Genomic DNA, 27098 nt, shown 5'->3' with positions numbered 1-27098 from the left:
GGGGTGGGGCCCACCAGACTGTGCGGGGGGGGGGCTCCAGGTGGGGGGGGCCCACCAGACTGTGCGGGGGGGCCCCAGGTGGGAGGGGGGGCCCACCAGACTGTGCGGGGGGGGCCCCAGGTGGGAGGGGGGCCCACCAGACTGTGCGGGGGGGCCCCCAGGAAGGCCCCAGCTCCGGGGGTGAGGTACCAGGACAGTCTCAGCACCGGGCTTGGAGGCACGGTGGCCTGCAGGACGACTGAACGGGGCAGCAGAGGTTGACCTGTGTTAGGGGCACAGCCCAGAGGAAGTGCAGCTCACTGGGGGCGGGGGGGGGGCAGAGAGGGCAGGGCCGGCCTCCTAGCGCACCTGCCGGTCCGTCCCAGCACCCTCCGCGAGGGGTCTGCAGCAACCAGGGACCCTCACCCTACGGCGGCCGTAGCAGGGCCGTAGCAGTCCCTGGTGGCCCAGCGTCCTGGAGCCGGGGTCTGGGTGGAACTGGATGCAGACGGCCAGAAGGCTGAGGCAGCCTTGTGGCCACTGGCCCAGTCTCCCCGCCAGGCTGGCCAGAGAGGCAGGGGGCTGGCTAGCCAGCACGGGGGGGTGAGGACCCCTGGGATCCAGCCAGAACTGCCCCTGGCACTGTCCCGTGTAGGACCCAGCCCCCTTGGGACCGCGCCCCACCCAGATCTGCCTCCCAAGACCAGATGACCCATGGGAGCCCACCCAGAAGAGAGCTCTGTAAAGTGCACTTGGCGTCCCTTGGGTCCGCCTCTGACCCCCCCCCCCCCCCCCGCCAGGGCCTTCAGCAGGGCCCGGGCTGAGATGGAGGGCAGGGCTGCTAAGCATTTCTGCCCAGGGCCGGGTGGGCTGCTGTGGGCCTGGGTTCCAGGCAGATGCCCACTGGAGACCTCCTTGCCCCCCACCTGCATCTCCGGGACCCCCTGCCACCACGCTGGAAGCGGCCTTTTGGGTGCTCACCCGCATCACTGCGTCGCTCTGTGCCAGCGACCCTGCCTGGGAGAGGACAAGGGAGATGCTCAAGCCCCAGCTCCCCATGCGGGGCCCCACCCTGGACCACACCTGCATAGGAGCACCTATCTGTCCACGAGGGGCCTTGAAACCCCAGAAGGGGGCCCGGGGAGTACCGCTGCCCGCAGACATCTGAACACTCACCACCACCTGGTTACTGCATCTGGCATTGAAGGGGACTCCCAGGCCAAAGGCAACTCACTCCCAACATGCACCACGACCGCCAGGATGAGACCACAGAAGGGAACGCAGCTGGGCGGAACCTGCCAGAGCTGCAGGCAGAGCCAGAACTCCCACCCCGACGGGGGAGCGCCCCGGTGTGGAAACCAAGCCCTGTCCGGATGGGGGGCGGACACCTGATGCTCCTGCTCCCTGATGCTCAGCCCCGGGCTGGCGGACCGACCTTGGGTTCAGCTCTCTGCCTGCCCTGGGGGTGTCTCCCATCGGGGCCAGAGGGCTGCCGGCTCAGTGACCGAGACTCTCAGGCAGCAAACACAGCCGCTCCACGCTGGGGTCCCTGTTCCTCCAGCCAGAGCTGTGGGCTAGGGCGCTGTCCTGGACAGCCCCCTGGTGACTGCCGGCTCAGACACACCGCAGACTGGCCCTGCTGCTGCCGGCACGTCCTGGGACACGAATGGCCGGTGGCGGCACCCATCACCCAGCAGGACCCAGGCACATGCAGGGCCATCAGACCGGCAGGGGAAAGGCACCTGGTCTATACTGGACGTGGACAAGAGCGTGCTAGCACACGGGGCGCCAGGTGGTCTCTGGGTGCACGAGGAGATCCACGTCACCGCGAGCCAAGCCCTGGGAGCAGAGCACCATGCCCGCAGAGACGCGGGGTTGGCAACCCAGCCCCACGGAAACGTTCCTCGCTCTGACTGGTGGGAAGGCCTGGACACCACGCGGCTCCTCGATGAGCCCTGGGGAGACCACCCTGCTGACCCGTACCCTGACTTGGGCCGGCCTGCCTTCCCCCTCCCCACGTTTCACTTCCATGTCCCCATTTCTCAGCCGTCTGGGGTGTCCTTGGCGAGCCACCTTGGCTCCGGTGGGCCCGGTGCTTGTATGGACCGAGGGCCCGGGTGTCGGGGGCCGTGTACGGCCACACAGAGATCCGGAGAGGCAACCAAGGAGAGCGGGCCGGCGGCGACACAGAGCCAGGGAGGGCCCCCGGCACATCCTCGCGCAGAAAAGCCGGCCCGGGATGAGCCTGCGCCTGACGCGTCAGAGCACACGTGCCTCACGCCCACACACATGGCACGGCTGCGTGGCGACCGCCCGGGAGGGTTTATTAGGGAGCATCACGGGAACGACTGGCTTAGGAGCAGACCCGCCCCCCCCATGTCACCCCGGCCAGGTTTCCGCAGGCTGCCTGAGAGCCGCAGGAGAGCGGGACATGGACCGCGGGGCAGCACGTGGCCTCCGCCGCGTCGTGGCCTTGCAAGGCCGGGTCTGTGAGCTGGCACCCTCCCCTGACCCCCACAGCTCCCACCCGGGGTGCTGTCTTCACGCGACGGCTGGTTTCTGGGGTCAGACGGGAGGAAGTGTGGGCCAAAGTGCAGACGTGGGGGCCGGGGCACCGCAGGCCTACCAGTCCTGGTTGTCCCAGCCCTCGTCCACTGGCACGACGGGTGGCGTGGCCTTCTTGGAGGTCTTGGCTCTGCCCTCCCCGCTGCCCCCCCAGGCCTCCCCGAGATCGCTGTGGTCACTGTTCTTATTGGTGGACGCAGAGCCCGAGCCCCACACATCCCAGCTGTCCGAGCTCCTCTTCTCGGCAGAGGCGTCCGCGCATGTCCAGCTGTCGCTGCTTGGGGACCTGTGGCCCTTGGTGGATTCGGCACTCCCGAAGGTCTCCCAGAAGCTCTGGTCCACGGCACGGTTCAAGGCATGGTCCCCACCGCTGTTCTGGTAGCTCTGGCCTTCCAGGGGTCTTGGGAAGACAGAAGGACACTGAACGACAGCCCAAGCCACCAGGCCATCCTTCGGTGTTCTCCCCCAGACCCTGACGCCCACGGGGCTGGGAGATGCTGTCTGCTTGGCTCCATGCCACTCTGCCTCGGAGCCGAGGGGCACAGAACCTGCCGGAAGCACTCGGGCCTCCTGCCGCCAGAGCCTGGCTGGGTCAGTCCCACCCCAAGAGGAGCCTGTCGTGAAGGAAAACGTACAACGCCGGTTTTCTGCGGTGACAAAGGGAAAAGGGAGCCCTGAGCGCGTGGGCCCTGTCCGCGCTGAGACAGAGGGGGCCCTGCAGAGCCCCTCAGTGGAGCTGTACCCCGACCAGCGCGGCCACATGGCGGGAACCACTAAATGGTGTGCCAGGAAGCCGTGTGGCCCCATGAGCATAAGAAATGTGTCCCCTCCGCAGCCTGCCCGCCCTGCACCTGGGTAACGGGAAACAGCCAGACCAGGCTTCCCGCGGACAAGCCGGGAGGCAAGCCCAGAGCGGACGGTGAGCAAGGGGACGGGGTTGCTGAGGGCCCCGCTGGCCCCACCTACCCAGACCAGAGACAGGATCAGTGCAGGCGCCCCTCCTTCCCCGGCCTTCTCCCTCCCTCCCTGCCTGGGCAGCAGCAATTACCACAGAGTTGGTATCTCTAGGGTTCTGGGGGCTGCGGAGATCCCTGTTCCCCAAAGGGGAGGACATGCCTGTCCCACAGGGGGGATGCCGACTGCCTCCCACAGACCTTGTGCGAGGAAACCCAGGAAACCGGCGTACCTGTCTGAAGGGTCCTCCGCTCTCCCAGAAAAAAAAGTGGTGACGTCCCGCCATCCCCTGCTGCCTACCCCCTGCACCTGGAAGGGGATGGGAGGGGGCAGCTCAGGGTGGGTTCTCACACATGGCGCACACGCGGGGTCCCGCTGCAGACCCCGCAGAGCTCAGACGCGAGCAGCACGGCCGGGCTCAGGCACGCGGCCTTCACGGGCTTCTCCCTCCCAGCGTGCACGCGGCGGCGGCGGCAAGAGGCTCTGGGGCTCAGGAGCTCGAGGAAACAGCTTGTGTGCGAGGCCCCTGCAGTCTTCCCCACGCAGAGGGGGCGGGCCGGGCTGCAGGGGGCCACGCACACCCACACCCGCCTGGAGGAAGGCGGCGGCCGGAGCCCGCCAGGAAGGTGGCACTCACCGGGAAACGCAGCGGCGGCAGAGCGAGAGCAGAAGAAAAGACGCGACAGTTAGCGGACGTGACAGGCCCCGGCCAGCCGTCCCCACATCCCCAGGCGCCCGGGGCAGCGTCTCACGGCACCTCCTCATGGCCCCTCCTCGCCGCTCCGCGGGCCCTGTGGCCACACGAGCGCGTGGGGACGGAGAGCCCGGGCCCTGGAATGTGGAGACGGGCTTCCGGCCGCGCCCGAGTGCCAGGCGGGCCCGCCCTACCTTGGACGCCAGCTGAGACACCCCACTGGACACATCGTCAAAAAGCCTCCCCTCTTTCACCTGCGTGGGTTGGAACAGCGCCGTCAGCCGAGCGGCAGAAAGCCCCCGTGGCCCGTCCGACAGAGGTCAGTGCTAGCCGCGGCGGCAGCAGTGTGCGACCCCGTCGCCCCGCGACTGAAGAGGGGCCGCCGCCGCCAGCCGGGGCCACCGTAGCGCGGCATCCTCGTGGGGGAGCCGCCCCCTCCTGAGGCTGCGGCCAGCCGCCTCCGCGCTGCCCACACCAGCCCCACCCGGAGGGACAGAGCGCAAGGCCGGGCCTCCCAGAGCGGGGGGTGGGGGCCCCGCGAGACGTGCGGCCCTGGCCGGACTCGGAGCTGCTGGAAACTCCCCCAGCACCAGCCGCTCCCTGGGGCGCGCGCCTGCGGGGGTGGGGAGGGACAGAGGGACACTCGGCATGGGGCTGCGTCACCTTCTCCTGCGCAGGTTTGAGGACGTTCTCGTTCAGACTCTGGCCCAGCTCTGAAGCCTGCGCGAGGAGAGAGAAGTCAGGCGGGCCCGAGCAGCATGTCACCCAGGATGCCGGTCAGCACGGTGGCTGCGAGTCTGGCCGAGCGAGCGAAGGCAGGAGACGGTGAGCAGCCCACTAGCACCCGGACACCCCCTGCGCTCAAGGCCCCCTTGCTGTGGGGTGGCCAGAGACCACTGCTCCAGGCCTACCTGCTCTGGAAGGAAGGGGCCCAGAGCGGCAGCAGACCCGGCGGCCACCCGGGGGTCTTCCCATCAGCGCCCGCGCAACCGCGGCCCGTGAGCATAGCCACGTGCCAGCAGGGCACAGGCCACCCCCCTCAGCCAGGGCGCAGGCACGTGCATTCCCGGCCACCGGAGGCAGTGGGAGCCCAGCTGCCCTCCAGCAGGCACCTGCCTCAGAGAGAAGAGGACAGAGCCGAGGGGTGGGGCAGCGGCAGGACAACGGGGTTGCTGAGGGGGAAAGCGCGGAGCAGCAGCCTCAATGAACGGGGTCACCGCACCCGCCAGCACCTCACCACAAGGATGACCCTCCTTCCGCGGACTCAGCTCGAGGTGACGGAGCCGGGAAAGGAACCTCCTGCCCAGCAGGAGCCGTGCCCCCCAGTTCCGGACCCCGGGCCCCTCGTCAGGGTCTCAGGTCCCGGAACAGCACGGACGGGCCGGATGGGAGCCCGGCAGGCTGGCGAGGTGCTCTGAGGGTGAACGCACGTAAGCGAGGACACACACGGGGAGGCTCAGGGCATAGCACGCGGTCGGCACGGAGACGGGGAAAGGCGTGCACGGGAACAGACCTGGGCCTTACCAGCTCGGGCTGCTGCTTGGAGCCCCAAAACTTTACCCAGACAGCAAGGGAGCGGGTTGGGGCGGGAGGGAGAGAGTGAGAGTGAGAGGGAGCGAGCACAGACAGCGGGAGCAGCGTCGGGCGCCGACCAGGAAGCACCTCCCGACAGCTTCTTTAGCCTCACGCTCCCGGGGCGTCACCCCAGCAGGGCTCCTCAAAAGGGACCTCGAGGGTCCGCTTACTGCCACGCCTCATGACTCTGACTCCCAACGTACAACTTCCAGAACCACACGGGAGCAAGTCAGGGGCCCGAGACAGGGACAGGCCGGGCTCGCACACCAGCCGCCACCCCCACCCCTGGGACAGCCTCCAGGGCTTCTGCTTCTGGCCTCACTCCTCACCCCCTGGAGCACAGGCGGTCCAAGCCGCCACCACCTGGGGACTGCCAGGACAGACAACCGAGATTTAGGGGAAAAAAAAAAAAGCGCCAGCACCCCCAAACCACCGCCCACGAGAGGAACCAGGACGGAGGGGCAGCCTGTCACCGCCCGCCCCACACGACCCACAGCCCCGGCCACGCCAGGCGTCCTTCCACCGCGGGCGAGGACAGCGGACGCACACGAGCCTTACTGCTTCCGGGGCCACAGCCCCGCAGGCCCTTCCAGACACAGCTTCCCACCCTCCCTGCTAACTCACAGGCCGGGAAGTGACGCACACAGAGGCGCCCCTCCCCCAAGCACAGGCCCGGGAAGGGCAGACCGGGCAGCGCCCGGACACCGACAGGACAGGACTAGAAATCTCAATAGCACGAGACACGAAAGCTTCCTCTGTTACCTTCTGACTTGCTTGAGATCCAAACTTGGTTGCCTGGAAAGAAACACAGGCCTCTGAGATCGCCAGTCCTGATGCCGGACCCCCGGCTGCGCATCCCCAGACCCCGACAAACGCTCGGGCCTAGGCCTGTGCCCTGCCAGCCACCCCCTCACAGCAGCTCCGAGGGACCCAGCGAGCTGCACACTAGGCCACCCCTGCTGAAGAAGCAGCCACGTGGCACACAGGCCCGGAGGAGCAGGTCCAGCGTCAGGGGCGGCCACCCCGTGGCCCAGACCACGCCAGCTGCTTGGTGCCCAGCATGTTCCCACCCCACAGCTCCCTGTAGTGCAGCAGCCCCAGACACTTCCAGAAACCAAGAAGAAAGCCCACCCACAGGTGCACCTGCTGAAAAGCACCTGGACCTCCTGGCTGGGGCCCCGCAGGGATGAGGCCCCGAGAGAGCCAGCAGAGGCCACGTGCCAGAGTGGTGGTGCCACAGGGCCTGGTGCCCGAGGCCGGGCTCCTCCGGGCTGGCGGGCGAGGATGCGGGGGACCAGGGCCCACAGGGCGCACAGAGAGACGTCCACAGTACCTTCGTTCCGGCCTGGAGTGGCCCTGGGCCCTCCCTACTCCAGGTCACCTGCCTCACCAAGACCACCCTGGCCTGGAAACCTGCTGGACATCCCCGACGGCGTCCCTCGAAGCTGACATTCCCAGACAAGCTTCCGCCTGTTCCTTTCCAAGGTCCACTCCCCACCTGTGTGTCCTAACTAAACCCCCGACCCTCCCTCGCTTGGGTGGAGGAGGCGAGGGGCAAAGAGAAGTCCGACTGCCCGAACCCTGCCCCATGCCCAGCAGCAGAACCGGAGGGCTGCGGGACCACTCGGCCTGCAGGACTGACAGGCCGCACCCAAGCACAGCCCAGCTCTCCTCTCAGGCGCCGGGCCCTCTGCACAGCGCCCATCTCCAACATGAACACGGACGCCCAGCACGGAGCCCTGAGAGCCGCTGCAGCCTCGGGGACTCAGGGGAAACGGTGCACGGCCTGGGCCCAGGAGGAAGCCCTGAGGCTGGGAATGGCCTCCACCCCTCGTCAGAGCCCCTTCAAGACCTCTGTCTGGCCCCGGAGCCCTGACCGGCACAGCCCATGTGGGCCCCGCGGGCAGGCTGCTGGGCTGGGCTACTCACCCCCTCCTTAGCGGCTGAGGCAAACTTGCTGGCTCCGGTGGTGAAACTGCTCCAGCCCTGGGAAGAGCCACAGAGAGGCCACGTCGAGGTTCCACGGGCGACCATCCAGGCAGGCTGTCTGCCGTGCCATCTGCCGCTCAGTGAGGGCTGATGGGTTCTGCACCAAGCGCTGCAGAAAGGTCACCGCCGCGGTCCCTTCCCACAGCGGCGACCCCACCTCCCGAGGAAGACAGGCCTGCCGTGGGCACCTTCGAACGCTGCGGCAGCCGGGACGGCACGTGCGTCCGGCCGAGCTCCGCCTAACCTTCCGGATGGTCCCACACGCACGCACCCGCTCGTCCCTTTGCCCTGGACTCTCCACCTCCCCTCGGAGGAGTTGGGGCTGACACCTAATCTGCAGGCAGACCTGTTCTGAGTTCGAGTTCTTCCCCGAAGTCCCCAAAGTCAACTGAAACCGAGACCCATACGCGTCTCCCTCAGAGCCCAACACAGCCTTCCCCCACCCCCCACGACGAAGCGGAGGAAGCTTTATGCTCCGCAGACAACCACGTTCGGCTTTTCCGGTGAATGAAAAGCCCGCAGGAGGGGAACACAAACACACACTCGCTACGTTCGGTGGGACCTGTCTTCATAAACTCCGAGGCGGCAGGCTCTAGGCTGGAGGCGCGCCCTTCCTCCCTGCAGAGGGGACCCTGGCCGTCCGGGGCCCCAAGAGGCCTTCCAGCAGCCACCACCGCGCGGCTCTGGAGTCACGGCCATAACTTCTGGCGGAGTCCCAGCACTTCGGGAACAGCACGTGGGCACAGATCAGAAGGGACAGCGGACAGTAGGGCTCAGCAGACACCCCCAACCCGTACCGGGGACGCAGAACCCTACAGCAACAGCGGACACACGGGCATGCCCGGTGCTTCCTGTTTCCACCCCCCGCCTGCTCCGTCTGCACGTGCGTCCCCCAGTGCCCCGAAGACCCTGTCCTGTGAGCGCCAACGACGTCTCCTCGCCTTCTCGCATGTGCGGCACATAGCCGCGACCGCTGCCGGGCGTCACCGTCACAGCCCCGAGGCTGCGGCGGGCCCCACGGACAGCACAGCAGTGAGCAAACGTCGTCTAAAGCCACAGTAAGTTGCCTTGGAAAACAGTGGCTTGACCTGAAGCGCTGGGGGCAGGGGAGGGGGACAAAGCACAGGGCCACGAGCGGCGAACCCAGACGGTATGACAGCCCAAGCGTGCAGCTTCGAGAGCTTGCCGGCACGGGGCTGGAGGGCAAGGGCCCGGATCGGCTGTGCCCAGCGCTCTCGCAGGACAGGAGGGCCGGGCAGGCCCCGCACAGGACGTCGTGCTTGGAGGAGACGGGCCCGGTTGATCGGCAACGTGCACTCTACAACAAGGTCACTGAACAGCTATGCGTGGGCACCAAGTGAGCGTGCTGGTCACAGGGACGACTTTGCCAAGGGACCGGGAGGCGTCCCGCAGGCGGCCAGCTGGGCACGGGCCTGTGGGCAGGGCATGGTCCTCACCGAGCACAGGGATGACACAGCGCTGCTGAGGAAGTCCTCTTCCCTCTTTGGGGGCGGCACCGTGTTCCCGAACCCCACGTAGCGGTTCTCCTGGGCCCTGACGGGGAGACAAAGAGCTGCTCGCTCCTGAAAGCCTCGCGGCGGGAGGCGCCCAGATCCCGGGCAGAGGTGCGAGGGCCCCGGGGAGGACGTGCGTCCACAGCAAGGCGGGCACACAGGTCAGGCTTTCCTCCGGGAGCTCTGCGTTTAGCCACGGAGCCCCGGCAAGGCCCACGGCTGACAGCCGCCGACCACGAGAAGCATCAACGTGATCCAGTGTGACAACCCCGGGAACAAAACTCACTCACAGGTCAGACTGTTCCCAAGAAGGAAAACTCATCTTTCTTCCCCTAAATGTTACGTTTCTCACCACTTAAAACCACTCTGCAAACCTGGGCTGGCTCAGGGACGCCATAACCAGCCCTGCTGACTCATGTGGGCTCTGCGCATCCTGCTCACAGAAAGCGGGAGGCCCCCACCCTGAGGGCCGAGCCCCCTGCTGCCCGTGGGCTCACCCCTGATAGGAACCCAGGTCATCGTTAAGCCAGTCTTCAAACGCCTTGTCTGAGGAGGAGGTCGAGTTCTGCGGGTGGCCAGGGGCTCTGAAAGGGAGAGTCAGAGGTCAGGGAGGCCAGCAGAGGATGGGCAGGCGCCCGACGGAGCCGTGCAGGCCTGTACGCTGTCACGACCCCCTGGTCACACCTGGGCTCCTCCAAGAACAGAGTGCTAAGGCCAGCCGGCCTCCAGGTCTGTCTGAAAGGTGGCTTAGGCTCGACTGGCAACAAGCGCCTGCCCACGCTGGCAGGGAGGCAGCGGAGAGGCTGGAGGGACGGAGGCTGAAGCAGGCACATAAAACACACGGTGGGGGGTGCGGCGAGGTTCCCCGGGCACCCATGGTGCACACCAGGAGCCTTTTCTGGACCAGTCACCCCAGAACACCAGCCTCTGACACGCGAGAGGACGCAGGACGTCCGCACGGGGATCAGCCATTCCCCATTGCACCTGCGGCAGCCCTGCGAGCGGGCAGTGCTCGAGAGGACCGAGGAGGTGAGCAAGGCTCGGCTAGAGCGTTTCCTACAGAGACGCATGCGTATCACGGGCATGGGTCTGGAAGGACCTGCACCGACGGGGCTCTGGAGAAACGGGGCGGCACCCCCTTCAACTCAGGCGCAACTTAACAGGCAGCATTTTTACGGAGAGCCTGTATTGCTCCAATGACCTAGAGAGCCGTCCCACGCCAGCATGAGGGTCCTGAGCTATGGCTAAAATCAGGGCCAGGGCCAGGCCCAGAATGGTCAGGGACCAGACAAGAAGCCAGAGGAGTAGCTACCGGTGGGCAGTGGACGACAGTGTCTTGGGTTGCGGTGGGGTCCAGTTCTGGGCAGGCGAGGACTCCAGAGACCATTCTTTGCCTTCGGCCAGAGTGGCCACCTACCAAGGGGACACAGACATCAGACAGTCCATCAGCGAAGTCACCCACCCAGGGCTCCCAGGCTCCGCGGCCGTGGGCTGGGGGCTCTCCACCACAGGCCAACCCCGCGACAGCGTCTCACTCTCAACAGCGGTGCTGGCGTTCCCGTCAGTGGCTCCAACCCCCAGCTACGCAGCAGTCTCGGCCCCCGCGTATACGGGAGCCAGCACGCAACACGCCCCAGGGGGCACGCCTGTTCTTCAACCTCGCTAACCAAGCGCCCACCTGCTTCCCCCCAGGTGAGACAAGACGGCCCGTGCATCCCATCTGGGGACACACTGCACAGCCCTGTGGGCACATCACAGCCCAAAGGGGAAAGCCAGATCCCAGAGCCCCCAACACAGCCAACGGACAGCGCCTCGGCACCACCGCTCAGCCAGTCCCTACCTTGTCCCTGAAGAGCGCCGCGGCCTTGCTGTTGTACTTGTCTTGCAGGGACCAGCAGGGGTCGTAGTCCTCTTGAGACTCCAGGAACTCCCGGAATTTCGCGTTCCCTCCAGCTTTCATCTTCTCCAGCTCCACGTCCTTCCACTTGTCCATGGTCACGGAGCGCACGAAGCTAGAGGCCAGAGCACCAACCTACTGATCAGCACTGGGCGTCCGAGAGCCCCTCCCCAAGCAGGCCGTGACTCTGGCGCACGCGCTGCCCGCGACACCCCTGTGGGCACGCCGAGCTGACACAGCAGCACATGTCAGCCCGTCACCGTGTCCGACAGGAGGACCTCAAGGCACGGGGGCAGGGCACTGACCTGAGGTGCACCCCAAGCCCGCGGTGCTTCCCTGAGCACTCCAGGCAGATCCAGATGCCATAGGTCACGCTGACCCACTGAGGGTTGAAGGCGCCACACTCGAAACACACCTGCGGGGACAGCCATGTGTGACTCACCCAGGCACTCGGGGCCCAGGGACCCCAAAGACCTGACAGGTAGCCCCAAGAGGGAGCAGAGGAGAGGCTGGACCCAGACTAAGGGCAACAGGGAGAGATCTCAGTGGTCTGCTGAGTCTCAAAGCACCCGAGCCGACGCTTACGTTGTTTTCATCCTGCACTCGGACTTCTTTCAGAACTTTCCTCGTTCTGGGGCTGGCCATGATGCTGCAAAGAAGAAACACAAAGTTGTAAAACTCACCAGTAGGCTACTTCACAAGAAAACGAAGGAGTGCAAACACACGACCACACGGAGCTTCAGGGAAATCCCACGCGGCAGCCTGGAAGCTGTGGGGTCACGCCGCAGCTCACTACAGGCAGCACCGGGGAACCGCTCACGGAAGGAAGCTGCCCAGGCGCCTGGGGGCTCAGTCGTTGCGCGTCTGCCTTCGACTCAGGGCGTGATCCCACCGTCCTGGGACCGAGCCCCGCATCGGGCTCCCTGCTCGGCTGGAGGCCTGTTTCTCCCTCTGCCACTCCCCCTGCTTGTGCTCCCTCTCTCGCTGTGCCTCTCTGTCAAATAAGTAAAATCTTAAGAAAAAAAAAAGAAGAAGGAATCTGCCCTCCGTGTGCTAAGAAAAACCCAGAGCCATCTGGGTTCCATCTTGGTTCCAGCCAAAGGCAATGCGGAAGTTAAGAACCTCGTCACTACTGGTGTCCCCTTGGTGCAGGCCTGCACCACCCGCACAGCACAGCTTCGAAGACGTCCCAGTGCGTGACGAAGCCTGCAGCAAGGGGTGGTCTTTCTACAGTGTCCGCAGACTGGCCGCTCAACCGACTGCCCACCCGAGAGGCCGACACGTCGGACTGGGGCCGATGAGCTTCGAGGACAGGGAAGCCCCATTCTCGGCCATTACGCCTTCCTCCCACTCCGCAGCCTGGGGCACGGGGCCCAAGTGGTAGCCCCGACCGCTAAGTACAGAGGCTGGCCTGTGCGAGAGTCTGCAGGACGGCCTCTGCGGGGCCATGCTGGAGGGGGAGGGGCAGACGGCGTGAGCACAGCAGGGCGCGCCTGCCACCATGCCTCACAGGGACACTGCTGGGGCACCACAGCCCCTCACTCGGGCCGAAGAGAAACCCCACTTCTGTCCTTACAGAGCTCCCAGTTTTGGCAAAGCTCAAGTTCAACCACCAGCCCACTAGATTCACAACCAGGAAAACCGACACAGCGGACTGAAGCTGGAGGAGGGGGTGGGAGGCAGCACGGCGTGTCCTGTGCACACGGCCTCCACACGGCCCTGGGCCCCAGGCCACTCTACCGCCACCAACACACAACCCCGCACGTGCCCCTTGGGACCCTGCCCTTCCCTCACTGGTGAACGGAGCCCGTGAGCTGCGGCCCCTGGCTCTCGTGGCAACACGCGCCCGCTGCACAACACGTGGGGACCCTGTAAGTGGCTCAGAACTGGAAGCCCACCCGGCTGCTGGACACCTCGCGCGGCCAGCCTGTCCGCGGAGTGAAGCCGGCGCTCCCTGCTGACGCGCAGCGTGAACATTGCCAGAGGCTCTCTGCGCTGCACCCCACCTGCGACCTCAGGACACAGAAGGAAGTCACGGGCAGAAGCCCCGACTCTCCGCACTACCAAACTTTCTCCGTCTGGAAGGCCAGGACTCCTGCGTTCATCAGGGCCCACTCTGAAGCCGGCTGGAGGAAAGGACACATAAACGTCGGTTCGGTTTTCTACAGCTGAGGGACAAAACCCGGAGCTCACCTGCACCTCCTCTGTGCCCTGCAGTTTTCTGTGCTACGTGTGACCGTCCACCCAAACCACCGGATCTGCTGGGCAAACACCCGAACACAACACCCTGGCCAGACGCGGTCAAGCGGGATACTTTCATCACACTGAGGTCTATGTCCGCACGCGAAAGGCATCAACAGGTGCACACGCCCGTGGAGAGACACCGGGCTGGATCTGAATTCACAAAGCCCCCCGCACACGCTCATCTCCCGGCGGCCACCGGAGAGCCCCCCGTGGGCTGGCGTGTGGGCCCCGCTGTCTCTGGGGAAAACTGTGCCTTCCCTCAGAGGGTCACATCCCGGTCAAAGGGCGCCGGCAAGCAGAAGTCAGACGGGGCTGAGCAGGCTCGGAAGTTCTGACCCCGTAAAATGCAATCAGGCAGACCTGATGTTTGCAGAACGAGCCACAAAGTAACGTGTGGAAAGGAAACGCCCTGGGGACCGGCTTCGGACTCAGCACCCTCCACCCCTCCGAGACGCTGCCTTTGAGACCCCAACACGCATCTTCACTTTCAAAACCACAGATAACGGTTCATCTCGAAAAACCATCCGAGGACTCTTCAGCGCGAGAAACCGAGATGGAGGAACGCGCCTCCGGCGAGGGCACAGAACTTCAGCAGCCCCGGAGCCCGACGAGGGCATTTCTCGGTTCACCGCCTAAGCCCCTTGTCGACGGCGCTCTGTGCGCGCCTGGGCTGGGCACCGGGGGTGGCGGCCGGGCCGCGCGGGTGCCAGGGCTGCCCCAGGCGGGAGGGTGTCGGAAACCGCGGGGCCCCGAGAGCACCGCCCTCCTGCGCGGACGCACCGAGCTGCGGGGAGCCTGGGCGGGCGCGTCCCGGAAAGCGGGCCCGGCAGCCCGGCAGCCCTGGCCAGCACGGCGGGCGCACGGTCGCGGCCCGGGAGCGGCAGGAGGCTCTGGCCTGCCCGGGGCGCGCACCGGGCCCTCCCCGCGCGCTGGTCTGCGGGGACCCGACCGGGGACCGAAAAGGGCCGCTCGAGCCGCTGCCTCGGCCGACGGGGTCGCCCACCGCCCCCGCCGGACCGAGCCCTCGCTTCCCAGGGCGGGAGCCCCTCAGCCTGCAGCCCCGGGCCGTCCGTCTGGTCGCTGCGCCCCTTCCGCGGGAGGCAGGGGAGCCGCGCGGGGCCGCGGCCGCCAGACGCTTCCAGGCACCGAGGTGGGGGCGGCCGCCGAGGGAGAGGCCGGGGGCCCGGGCGGGGGTGTCCGCCCCAGCGGGCCGGGGGCCTCGGGCACGCGCTTACCCGGCAGGGCCCGGACTCGAGCCCGCGCGCCGAGGTCCGCCGGGGTGCGCCGGGGTCCGCGGGGGTCGGCCGGGCTCGGGCGCGCCGCAAGCTGCTCCGGGGACGCGCGCCGGCCGCCCGCCCCGCCGCCACCAGCTTCCGGCTACGTTGCGCCTCGCGGGGCATCACGGAAAGCCGGGGGTGGGGCGGGCGGCGGGGGCGGGACTTCCGCCTTCGCGCGGCGGCGGGAGCGCGGGGGCCTGTGTCGCGGCGGGGACTGGGGGGACTGGGGGGACCGGGGCGGGCGGGGGGCGGGGCCGGCGGGCGCGGAGGCGGCACTTGCTGCCGAGGGCACGGCTCCGGGCCGGCTGGGTCACCGGGGGCGGATCAGGAAGGCGCGGCGGGGACCGGGCTCCCGGGGCGGGGGAGCGGGCCGAGTCCGGCGGCGGTGGGGGCGACCCGGCAGGGGAGGGACCGCCGCCCCCCACCGCACGCATCCCTGAGCGGGGCCGAGCCCTGGGGGCAGGCCGCCGGCAGGGCGGGGCGCGGGGACGAAGTTCGCGGGGCTGCGCGGCGCGGCGGGGGTCGCGGGGGCGGACGGTCCGTTCCGGTGCAGCGGCGGGAGCGGCCTCGCGGTTCGTGCTTGCGGAGCAGCGCGGGCGCCTCGTACCGACCGGCCGCGCCCCTCCCTCGGCGCCGTGTTTTCCGATTCGTGGCGGCGCGGCGGTCGGCGGGTGAGCCTCGTGCCTGCGACGGCCCCCGCTTGGCCGGGCCTGCCGCCCTTGGACGGTGTGGACGCCGGGAAGGAAGCGGCCTCGAAACCCGGGCGCCGTCTCGGGCGCACTGTGGGCTTGTCTCGCTGCGCGCCCGGGATTTAGGCGGGTGGGTGTCCTCCGGCCTCCGTGCAGCGCTGCCCCGCGGTCCTCCAAACCGGCCTGCTTCTGCCCGCGGAGGGTTCCAGTGCTCCGCAGCCTTGTGGACACTGGGGACTGCCAGTCCCTTCAGCGCAGCCGGCGCGGTGGGCACAGGTGGGGTGTCTCTGTGCTTCCCTCCATCGTTGGCTGAAAGCCGCCCTGCGTGCTCGTCTGAACTTCCACCACTCCCAGCCTGCCTGGTGTCCGGCTGGCCTGAGGACCGTCTTGCGGCCCGAGGGAACCCTCAGGAAGAAGCCACTGGCGTTCGCGGAGGGAATGGGCACCGCTAGGGTCCACACGGTGGCAATGAGACGAGATTTCAGCACAAGAGCCTGTGGTCAGAGCTGCAGGCTCCACAGGTTCACACAGAGAGAGCTGTACGCTGGATTTCCGGTGGGCTTCTCGGAGGAGGTGGGCTGGGAGGGGCAGAGGATGTTGAACAGAAGGAGAAGAGAAGGGAAGGCCCTCCTGGGAGGCAGAACTAGAGCCAGTATTTGATACCCACGGGACCAAACAAGCAGTGAAGGCGCAATGTTCAGGTTCCTGATCACAAAGCAGAAGAGTCAACCACCCGCCTGCCCCCACTCTGGGAGGCCTGGTGCTGTGGTCATCCCCAGAGCAAGGCAGGTCCAAGGAGTCCAGAGGGGTGGCCTTCCAAGGTCGGGGCTAACACTCTCCCTCAGGATGTCTGAAGGCTCTTGCAGTGTCCACACAACAGGAGAAGACACGGACAGCCGCAGAGTCTGGTAGGGGCGTGGCGACGGTGCGGGACGCGGAACCGCGCACTGAACACGTTCTCTGCACTATTCAGATGACTTGTTCCTTTGGAACTGCTGGCATCGGTTAACTGTCAGTCACAGTAATACGGTCGTGCTTGTGGTTTCCTCCCCGGGCTGGGAAGCTCTGGATGGGAACAGAACTGAAGGGAACTCCCGGGCAGTGCAGTGAAAGCCCCACAGAGCTGCAGGGTGTCAGATGACCACATAAGCTGGGCAGAAAGGAAGTCACCGAGGTGGGCAGGAGGGCAGGTCACCTGTGAGGCCGCTGTGGGCCCTGGGCCCAGTCTCCCCAATGATGGAAAGAAGTCTGCGATTCCCCTGCAGGCCAGAAGCCCATACTTCTGAACACTTTCCAGAGGCCAGGCCCTGGGCTTGATCAGGACCTTGAAAGCGGCATAGCCCCCATGCTCTGACGTTAACCCACTGTTCAGATGAAAAAACTGAGGTGTGGGGCACCTGGGCGGCTCAGTCGGTTAAGTGACTGCCTTCCGCTCAGGTCATGATCCGGGAGTCCCGGGATGGAGTTGGGCATCGGGCTCCCTGCTCAGCAGGGAGTCTGCTTCTCTCTTTGGCCCTCCTCCCACGACGTGTTCTCTCTCTTGCAAATAAATAAAATCTTTTTTAAAAAATGAAAAAAGAAACTGAGGTGCAGAACAAAGAAGCCATTTGCTCCAGGTCCAAAAGGCAGTTTAATAGTGACAAGGTGTGCACCTCGCTTTTGTACCACCCTCCTCCAAGTACAAGAAGGCAGGGGTGTGGAGCTGGGCATCCCCAGGGGGTAACCAGGTGTGTCTGGATCAGGACGCCCAGCACCTTGTCTGGTGGCCTTGTCTGGACCCCAGAACGGGGTCTCCACCCAGGGGCCCACAGGAATGGCAGGAAGGAAACAGCTGGAGTTCTGCAGGGCCAGTGAGGTCCATGTGTGTGCACATGCGTAAGTGTACGCGTCTGTTGCGTGTTTGCGTTCGCATGTGTGCGCGTCGTGCACCCGTGTTCGTGGGGCGTGCGTGTTGCCGTGTGTGCACGTGCATGTGTGCCGGTGCCTACGCGCGCTTGTACGCATGTGCACGTTGAGCGAGGGTCCGTGCCCGAGCCCCGTGGGCTCAGGTTCTCCATAGCGAGTCACCCAGTCGCAAAGCGACAACAGGTGAGGCAGGGGGAGACGGCCAGGGCAGGGGCCACAACCAGGGCTTCCTTGAGAGGCAGGTCCCGCTGTGTCCGCGCTGCACAGTTGCCCAGGCTGTGACGCGGTGCCCGACCTCGGCCCGCGGCAGCCGCTGGCGGGCACTCCCAGGCCGCTCGGACCCCAGGAGCCCCGGGCTCAGCCGCATTGGAACTCGGCCGCGGAGCCCGGCGGCAGCCCCAGCCGCAGGCGCACCTCCGCAGCACTCGCGCAGGGGCCCCGGACCAAGGCGAGAGGAAAAGGCTGCCTCACCCTCCCTCGGAGCGCGTCCCGGGTGCAGACCCGCGCGTCCGTGTGTCGGACGCCGCGCGCGGACCAGGCGGTTCCCTCTCGCGGCCGCCGGGAGGCGGTGTGGAGCCGCGCGCGCTCTCGGCCGCACTCCCGCCGCGCGCTCCCGGGCCAGCCCGGACCGGCCTCCGCGAGAGCAACGGCCCCCGGGAAGCTCACTACCTACCTCCGAGGTTCCAACCGCGGGAGTCTGGGGAGGGGCGGGACCAATGCGCGTCCTGGAATGACGTTCTGATCCCATCAACGGGGGTGGGGGGGCCCTCGGGGGCCCCCGGGAGGTGGTGCCGGCTTCGGGGTTGCCAGAGCCCGCGGTATCACTCTCCACTCGGCTTATCTTGGAAACCTAGGTGGGGCCCAGCTGGGGCGCAGGGGTGTTTCCCACGCCTGCCAGGGCGCCTCTGGGCCCGCCGGCCTTCCCCGGCCTCCAGCTTAAGCCCGTCTTGAGGACACCAGGGCCTCAGGCTCCCTGAGAAACGGCCCTTGCTTGTCCCCGGGAACTGCTTGTGAGGAAACATGGCCGGAGGCTGAGGAAGCTGCAGGGGTTCCCGCAAAGGCCTGGGGCCGGGACCCCTGGGCTTGGACACTCGGAGCCTCCCGTGGAGCAGGGCAAGGGGGGGAGGGGTGCGCGGGCCACGCTGTGGCCTCTCAGTGGAGGCCAAGGGGAGGAAGACAAGCCCAGCAGTTTCTCTTCTTACCTCTCCCGTGCTCTCAGTCACCACCTGTGGGTCGCACCTTGTGCCCCTGACCCCAGCCAGGAAGAGCCCCACACCATGGCGGGCCAGTCCCGGGCTCGAGAAGGGGCGGCAAGGCCGTTCCCTGTGGGGGCCGGGCTGCTGCCCTGCAGTGCTCCCTTCTGGCCCCCGGAGTGGGAAGCGTTCAGGGGAGAAGGCAGAGGCTCAGTGTCACACGAGGTCACGCAGCTTGTGCTCAGGGCTGTGGGATGAGACCCGGGTTTATCTGGCACAGAACCACTGTGCCCTTTGTCCCCTGGGCTCACCCACTTCTGTCAGGAATTCTCTCACCGTTTCCTGCCCAGGCACCCCCCCAGGCACCGTGAGTCTCCAGAATAAAGTCCAGTTGTCTGGACTTGGCCTTCCTGGCCTCCCGGGAGCTTGGGCTCTGGTCTGGTGACTGCCGTGCCACCTGTCCCGGAACGCAGGCCTTCCTCCCTGCTCTCTGCTCGTGGGGATCGCACCCACTCCTCTGCGTCCTCCTTCCTGCTCTGCCCGGCCCACGCCCTCCTCCTCTCCCCGTCATCCAGTGTCCCTCACACAGGTGACTGGAGGGAAGCTCCTGAGGCCCAGCTGCTGGGTCCCACTTCGCCACAAAGATCACAACAGGTTCAAACCACTGTGGGCAGGAACGGGCTGAGGCTTGGTGTGTGTGGGGGGGGGGGGGTCCATTCACCCACACGGCCAGGCAGGGACATGCGGAGCTGGAAGGACGCACCCCTTGGCCCAGGATGCTGTGCGGGGCCTCTTGGGTCCCAGGGCTGGCCCCTCCAGCGGGTTTCCCAAACCAGCCTACAAGCAGCACCTCCCTCCGTGGCACTTTTCCCTCATCTGCCTTTGCAGCAGGACCTCATTCTTCCGAAGCGCAGACCCACGGTGGACTTTCTCTAACCGGCCCCGCACTGCAAACCGGGGTTCTGTTTTCACCATGACCGCTTTGTCGCTATTCTGCTTCACCCTCACGGTTCCCTGGACGTCCGTGTACAATGGCCTCTCCGCGGCCGCGTACGTGTTTTTATGGCACACGTCTCTGGATCTGCAAGCCCTGGGGAATTCTGACAGATTCTAGCCAGTCGTTCCCAGAATGTTCGCACCGAGTGCCCTGCCGTGAGCACGCCTGTTTGTCGTGCCCTCTCCCTGCCGCGTTCGCCACGCTGCTCACCTCCGTGCTGCTGGAAGCATACGCACTGTCCTGCTGTGCTGGTGGCCAGACCAAGCGCAGGTGCGTCGGACAGGGTGCATCTCCTCCCTAGGACCCCCTGTCTGTTTTCTGTTCTCCACCAGCAGGTGCTTCCTGGAATGGCTTCATCCTGCATCTGGACAGAACACCATGAGCTTGATTTGGGGCTGCCGGGCTCCTGCTTCTGGCCCGTCGGTGGCAGGACGCCGTCCCCGGGGGGAAGGGCTAGCAGACCCAGCCCCATCAGACTCCCTGGCATTGCCTCTGAATGATGCGCGGGAGGCACTGGGGCCGGGTTCTGAGTGGACCACGGGAGGAGCTGGGGCCGGGGGCACAAGGAAACAGGGGACGCCGGAGCACATGGCTGTGCTGATCTGAGACGCTGTGCGTCACAGCAGAGGTGCCCTGTTCCTGAAAGCCCGGAGCTACCCTCCCACTCCCAACCCAAGGAGCCTGCAGCTGCATGGAAGCACACGTGTCTACACTGGATGAGGAATCACCGCTAAGAGTGTGTTGAGATGGGGCAGCATCTCAGCTTGCTCAGTTCCTGGAGCCAGACAGTAATGACCCCACGCTCTGCCTCAGCCCCTCCCATGCCTATCTTAGTCAAGAATCTTTCTAGATGCTCGTTGCTAGACACAGGAAATCCAACTGCAAATGGTTTAACAACAAAGCAGAATTATTTGTTCATGCAATGAAATGCCCAGTGGTGAATTGGCTTTCAGGCAAGGCTCGATCCAGCTGCTCAACAATACTGTTGAGAACTGGGTTTCTTGCCTGGGTTTATTAGTTTATAAAAACTGGGTTTATTGCCCTGCAGTCCCTTCTTTATCCTAGGGTCCCAAGACCCAGCTTCTAAGGCTGCAAACTCCCTGGTTCACATCCACCTTTGTACCAGCGTCCCAGCAAGAAGCCTGGCATTCCCTTGGATTGGACTACCTTGGGTCATACGTCCACTTCCAGCTAATCAGAGGCCCAGAGGATGGTCTGTCCAGCCTGTGGCATCTGAGCCCCAAGCTCTGGCCCTGGAGCCTCAGGGGGAGGTGGCTTCCCCAGGACCAGAAACCTGAGGAGGCAAGATGTGGGGGAGCGACCAGTCCATGTACCCGCACTGCCATGCAGCCCGCCTCAGGGCCCACTGGGGACCAGGCCAGCTTCCCCCAGGAGAGGGGGAGGCAGGGTGTTATGTTCCCCTCCGGGTGTCTAGGGTGCCGGGTGTCTAGGGTGCCGCGTGAAGTGGGAGGGGACAGCCAGCATGATCCGCAGGCTGGTGGCAGGTGGGCGGGGCTCGGCCTGTTTCCCTGTTTTCTCGAGGCCGAGGCCCGGCTGCCGCTGGAAGGGAGAGAGACTGGTGAGGGCGACAGGTGGATTGCCAGGAGAGGTGGGACCTTGGCCTGGGGAGGGGGAGGAGAGAGCGCGTGGCCTAGATGTGGGCATATCCAGTTTGGGGCACTCAGGGAGGCCCAAGCGGCTGACTTGCAGAACAGGAACAGCACCACGGACCTGGAAGGGAGAGGGAGCACAGGCTGGTGACACCCCAGGAGGGACAAAGAGCCGCGAACTGACCCGCGCCGACCCCGAGGCCAGCAGGACCCGTGAGGTGTGGATCAGGAGCACGAAGTGTGGCCCAGTGCCGAGCGTGCGGCCCGCTCCCCGCGTGCGCTCAGGGAGGCCCGAGAGCCTGCGCTCTTACCTCCCAGGCCGCGCCAGCCGTTGCGGACAGAGCCTGCGGGGGCCAGCCTCCTCTCAGGCGCCGGGGGCTGCCTCTTCCAGCGGCTGGCTAGCGGCAGGGGTGAGGGGGCGCCTACACGGCCCCGCCCCCCAGGCTCCTGCTGCAGTTATACTGGCCTGGAGTCCAATCCCGTCTCTGCCGTTTCTGCGCGTGGGAAAGTCTCTGACACCCTTGAGCCTCCGTGTCCCCATCTGTAAAACGGGGACATCGCCAGGCCCTCCCTCGAAGGTCCTGGGATGGGAGGGAGCCCTACGGCAGCTCTGCTTGGGCCGCTCCTCTGGGCAGGGCCTCCCGCCACTTGTTGCCCTGGGGACAGTGGGAGAGAGAAACAGAAGCTTCTCCAGGGGCCTCTGGAGAATAAATAGAACCAAGGAAGTGAGAGGACACCAGCTGGGGGCGCTTCCTGGGCTGCCGAAGAGAGGGCTGCTGAGTCCTCCCCGACGGCCCCCACACACTGATTCGTGCGACGCTTATGTGCCCCATGCCAGAGCCTCCGCTGCGAGAGACAGACAGACGGAGACAGACAGAGATGAGGAAGGGACAGAGAGCATATGGCAAGACCTGAACAGAGGGCGAGGCCGCTGACCTCAGGAAGGACAGTCCGACAGGCCTCGCAGACCTGCTTTCCTTCTCCCTGTGCTTTTCCTGCTTGTTTAACGAGCTCAACGCTTAAGGAAGGAACCCCAGCGCCCGCCTCTGCCCTGCTTTCTCTCTGCAATCCCCCAGTCGCCGAGAGGAATGACGAGGTCCCCAAGGAGACCCCCCCCCCCCGTGCGTATGCTCTGGGCCATCCCGGAGACTATCCGGGAGCTGCAGACCGGGACGGCATGAGCTCTGTGTCCGGGTCGGGGCAGGTGGCCGGCTCATCCTGTGTGTGACCCTGGGCTGAGGCTGGCCCCCCGAGGCTCCTCTCCCCGAAACAGGAAGCATCACCCGCCCGCGGTCCCTGGAGAGCACCGTAGACGGAGCAGACAGTGGTGTGTGGGGTCCCCAACTCACGTATGAGCCCAGCCGCCCTACCCGAGGGCCTGGGACAATGCGATGGTGGCCCGCAGGCCCGGGGACGTGCATGCTGGGGCCACACTGGGGGACGGACGAGGCAAACTAGACAGCCCCCGGGGATCTGAGCTCCAGACTGGGGTTGGTGTGGCCCAGAAGCCACTGTTGCCCCAGGCCAAGGGAGGAGACCCCAGAGCCCCAGCCACTCCAGGGCCACCGTGTGTCTCTGCGGTGACACACTCTCCAAGCTCGTTGCAGTTCACGATCCCTCTTCCCGGAGGCTGAGGGCTGGGGGGCAGGGAGGCTGTGCCAGGGCCCGAACAGGGATCGCAAGCACCAGTCACCGAGGCCTGCGATCTGCGGCCGGCAGAGCTGTGCGGGACACGGGTGGGGCCGGCCCAAGGTGACAGGCCAGGGAATTGGCCTGCACCATCGGGCCAGAGGGGAAGGAGATGGGTTCCCCAGCAAGGTGGGGGGCGTGTCGCTGCACAGGGAGGTGAAGGAGGAAGTCAGCGGAGGCTGGAGAGGGGTGGGTGTGTGCAAGGCTGTCTCCCCGAATTAACAGCCACCTTGGGGGAGAGATGCCCCATTTGAGGTCTTGTTCATCAAAGGCCCTGAGTCAGGCCCGGGAGCTCCGAGGTGGCGGAGGAGGAGAGATGCGCTCTGACCCGAGGGGCCCGCAGCTCTTGCCTCCGAGCCTTGGGCAGGGACCCGCTGAAGAGCAGGGCTCTGTGCTTCCCAGCAGCAGAAACCCACTGGACCACCCGAAGCCCAGGACCTTTCTCCAGGAAGGACAGGGGAGCCTGGGGAACAGGCTCAGCGCACAGACGAGCAGCTGCTGGCCGCAGGGACCTATGCTCAGCTCAGGACCCGCAGTCCCGTGTGAGTGTCTGACCGGCCACGCTCGGCCCCATGCCGCCCCTGTGTCTGAACGGGCCCGGGAGGGAGGGTCCAAGGTGCACCCCGGGGGCCCCATCAGCGTCTCCCCCTGGGTGCTGGTGCCCTGATGTTGTATGTGCACAGCCCTGTGGCTTCATGGACGCTCCCATCCGTGTGACCCCTGTGAGGACAGGCGACCCCCAACAGGAACCCGGGTGCTGTTGGGAAAGCAGGCCCCAGGTCTGCGTGTCTGCCTCGGAGAGCAGAAGGTGCGGGCTGGACATGGGTTCAGGCTGAGAAGCTCCCAGAAGCAGTGAGGGCATCACCGAGTGCGCGGCTGGGGTTGGAAGGAGGCCACACCCATCTGGGGTGTTTGTGTCTGGATGGAGCCAGGATTCCAAGGATCCTGTGGCTTGGAGGGGGCGTGGCAGCATCTACGGTGGGGACCAGGGAGCGGGAATGTGGCCGGGGACATCGGTGGGGGGGGCAGTGAAGCCCCCATGGGGGAGAGTTTGGCACCTGGAGCACGCCTGAGGAGGCTCCCAGGGGCTCACAGCTTGGGCTCCCCTGCGGGTCAGGGACACGAGCCCACCCACACGGGAAACACGTTGCACGCTGTTGGTGGGGGGGGGGGGGGACTCTCCTTTCTGGGCGGGGGCTGGGCACAAGCAGAGAGGGGCTCCTTCTTTTACTCCTCTGTGATCACGGAGACCAGCCAATGCCGTTAACTCTCAGAGGAAGAGCAGAATGACCACCACCCACTGGCGGCCTTGACCTGGTCAGGAGGCAGGGGCCAAGCTGCCTGCTCTGTGTAGTTCTGGGGATTGGCCTCTGTTCTTCTGGGAGTGTTTGAGGATGGTTAGAAATTTCTCCCAGTTTCATCTGAGAACATTTGCGCACGTGGCAATTTCCGTGACTCTGGGCTTGTGGGAACGTGGCACGTTTTGATAGTGAGGATGAGCCAAGCCCACACAGGCGCCCAGGCCTGGGCGCTTTTCCTGTCGTTTCTGGTGCAGGGCGGGAGGGTTCAAGAGAGCGTCCCGGAGCCTCCGCCCGGCCTCTCCGAGGGCAGCCCTCGAGTCGTAGCCCCAGGAGACATGTTCCTAATGCTCGGAACCTGCGAGTGTGACCTTTCTAGGAAAAAAGATCTTTGTAGATGTGATTGAATTAGGGACCCCAATATGAGATTGTCTTGGGCTCCCCTGGGGGGGGACTTACGTGGTGTCACAAGTGTCCCTGTAAGGGACATGGGGGGCAGAGACATAGAGGAAATGCTTCCTAGGACAGATGGGGAGGGACGCAGCCGCCAGCAGCCACGAGAGCTGGAGGTCCTGGCTGGATCCCCCTTGAGCTCTGGAGGGAGCACAGCCCCACCCACACCTTGATCCTGGACTTCCGGCCTCCAGATCTGTGTGAGAATAAATTTCTCCTGTTTTGAGCCCTGCGGATGGCAGCAAGTGAGCACAGCAGGGTTACGCGGGAGGAAGAGGAAAGCTCGAACGCGGTGCTCGCCTGAAGAGCCCTGCTGCGCGGCAGCTCCCCACCGGACGCCCCCAGGAAGAAATGGCCCCACATGCGTTGGGGGTGTTGACATTTCCAGCCTCGTTCTGAGGACTGAGTCCTTTGGGTGGGTGTCGGGCTCCTGGCCACCCCACAGCCGCTCGCCCCTTGCACAGGCCGGTGGGGTCTGCACGCAGCCCGTCTCTGTGCTTTGGTTACAACTCACTGCAGTGCACTTTCCGGCTGCCCTGATCTGGCAGGGGCAAGGCAGGCCAGGGGCTGGGACAGTTGTGTTCACCTTGGGCGTCCGTGTGGAATGAGGCTCGGCACCATTCGGCTTTCCAGAACTGTAGCGCTCAGCCAGCAGCATGTGGAGTGAGGAGCGAAATCTCACTGCCTCCAGGTGGCTGGGTCCCAACACTGCACGGCATTGCCCACTGTGTGACCGGGCACAGCGCGCTCGTCCAGGGGAGGGGTGACTCTGCGCCCTGGGGGTCCCGCTACCTGCCGCAGCAGGGGGCACACCACCAGTCCCGTGCAGACCCCGCACGTCCGAGCTCAGGGTCCCAGGGGCTTGGGCCGACCCCCAGCCCCTCCGCCGAGGACTCTGGAACAGTGCAGGCTGCCAGCTCTGATACTCTGTGGTGCGGCAGGAGGAGGCTGGCCTGGTCGCACCCTCACCTGGTGTCTGATTCCAGGCGGAAGGGCAGACAGTCGCCGTGATGGCCTCACTCGGTGTGATGCCGTCTGGGCCCGTGCACGGTGCCGCGTGCATCAGGGCTCGATTCCTACGGACACCCGAGCTACACTCCGTCATATGGCCACACCACACTTGTAAAGACCTGTTAACCTGTTCACGGACATGTGGGTTGTTTCCTCTTTGGGCTCTTCCAAGTGACGCTGCTGCAGAAATGGGCGCACACCCTTTCCTCCGGCTGTTCCGTTTCTTCTGAGCTGTAGCGCCCCTGGAAATCGGATCCGGCCACCCTGGTGGGTGTGAAGCAGTCTCCTTGTGGTTTTGACTTGCACATCCGTCTCCAGGCGCTTCTGGGAACTCCAGATTCATCGTGGTCTCCCGCGTGGGCCTGAGGCGGTCCCGTCTCCCGTCTGCAGATGGGACTGGACAGCCTCGCCCGCACATCCTGGTGCAGACAGGAGAACGCATCTGGGAGAGATGTTCTGGGAAGCCATGGAGCCAAGCGCTTGCACGCTGCCAGCTGGTGACCTGGTCTGCCGCCCCGTCCCCAGGAGCATCCGAGACACTTTCCTTTTGATAAACCCGAAACCACACTTCACGGCAGTGAGGGCTGTCCCAGGAGACATTTGTCCATGTCTGGAAACAGTTTCGATTGTCGTGACCGGTGGGGACGCCATGTGTCTAGTGCAAGAGCCCAGGGATGCTGCCGGACTCCCAGAGTGCCCGGGCCCCAGAGCGCAGAGTCACTGTCGCCTCGGCCTGGGATGCTGGTTTTGAGAGGGTCCATCACCTGTAACATTTACCCACCTATGGTTTTCATTGAACATCTTCCTCGGAAGTCCCTAGGGAGGACACCATTCTGGGCATTCTAAAGGTCAAGATTTGTAAAGAAGATCAAAAACCTTGGGTGGCGAGTCCAAGTTTCCCATGTGTGACCCTGTCACTGTGCCCCCCCGCCCAGCCTGCTGAATCATCCCCATCAGGAACTGGACTTCCCGTGGGGGGTGCTTCTAGAGGCCCCTTCTTCTCCCCTGCCCACCCCCACGAAGGCCATCGGATTGAGCTCCAGGGACCCCCATGCCCCACTCTGCCTGCTCCCTCCCTCCCGCCCATCAGCAAACACCCCTGAGAACTTTCTCCCCTCCACCAAACCCCGTCCGTCCTCCCAACCTTTCCATTTACTGGGGTCTGAGAGTCGCCCGCCTCCACAGACCCCGGGTCGGGCTCTGCTGTGGCTTTCTCTCCACTTTGCTCGGGACCCTAGACCTCGGCCTTGCTCTTCTGCTAAGTGGACAGTGGGACCTTTAGCCAATATTTATGGGTGAAAACTCTTGGTGTTTTGTAAATCCCACAGGTGGGGGCAGGGATTGAGGGCACCATGGGAACCTGATTTCAGATCACCCCGTGATCACCGGCCGGTAAAGGGGCCGGCGGCCGGGGGTGCTCAGCGTGTGGGCAGTGAGCACTGGTGCCCCTTTGCCCGGCGGAGCGGCTCAGCCATGGAAGCCATCACCAGCGGGGCTGGCACTCTGGCCCCGGACTGCTGGAGCCAAGAGCAATGGCCTGAGGCTGACGTGTCACCTGCTGCGCT

General features: G+C 65.5%; 1 protein-coding gene across 4 annotated transcripts; it reads right to left on the bottom strand.

Annotated features, from left to right (window-relative positions):
* Positions 1–2271: 2271 nt before the first annotated feature.
* On the bottom strand, positions 2272–14771 carry ARFGAP1 (ADP ribosylation factor GTPase activating protein 1). Of its 4 annotated transcripts, none has more exons than XM_045980970.1 (14): positions 14647–14771; positions 11753–11816; positions 11473–11582; positions 11111–11282; positions 10583–10683; positions 9768–9854; positions 9214–9310; positions 7697–7753; positions 6530–6562; positions 5717–5746; positions 4856–4912; positions 4387–4446; positions 3731–3807; positions 2272–2944 (listed from the first exon to the last, which is right to left on the bottom strand). In XM_045980970.1, exons 2-14 carry the CDS (start codon positions 11810–11812, stop codon positions 2602–2604), a joined length of 1284 nt encoding a protein of 427 aa, XP_045836926.1. In that variant the 5' UTR covers positions 11813–11816; positions 14647–14771; the 3' UTR covers positions 2272–2601. The 4 variants fall into 4 exon arrangements, with proteins under 4 accessions (XP_045836926.1, XP_045836927.1, XP_045836928.1 ...); XM_045980971.1 differs by having other exon boundaries at positions 3731–3801; XM_045980972.1 differs by lacking the exon at positions 5717–5746 and having other exon boundaries at positions 14647–14770.
* Positions 14772–27098: the final 12327 nt, after the last annotated feature.

The sequence above is a fragment of the Meles meles genome, chromosome 16, assembly GCF_922984935.1.
Source record: "Meles meles chromosome 16, mMelMel3.1 paternal haplotype, whole genome shotgun sequence".
Lineage (NCBI taxonomy): Eukaryota > Metazoa > Chordata > Mammalia > Carnivora > Mustelidae > Meles > Meles meles.
Note: the sequence above shows the minus strand (reverse complement) of the source record. Positions and strands in the feature narration are given on the sequence as shown.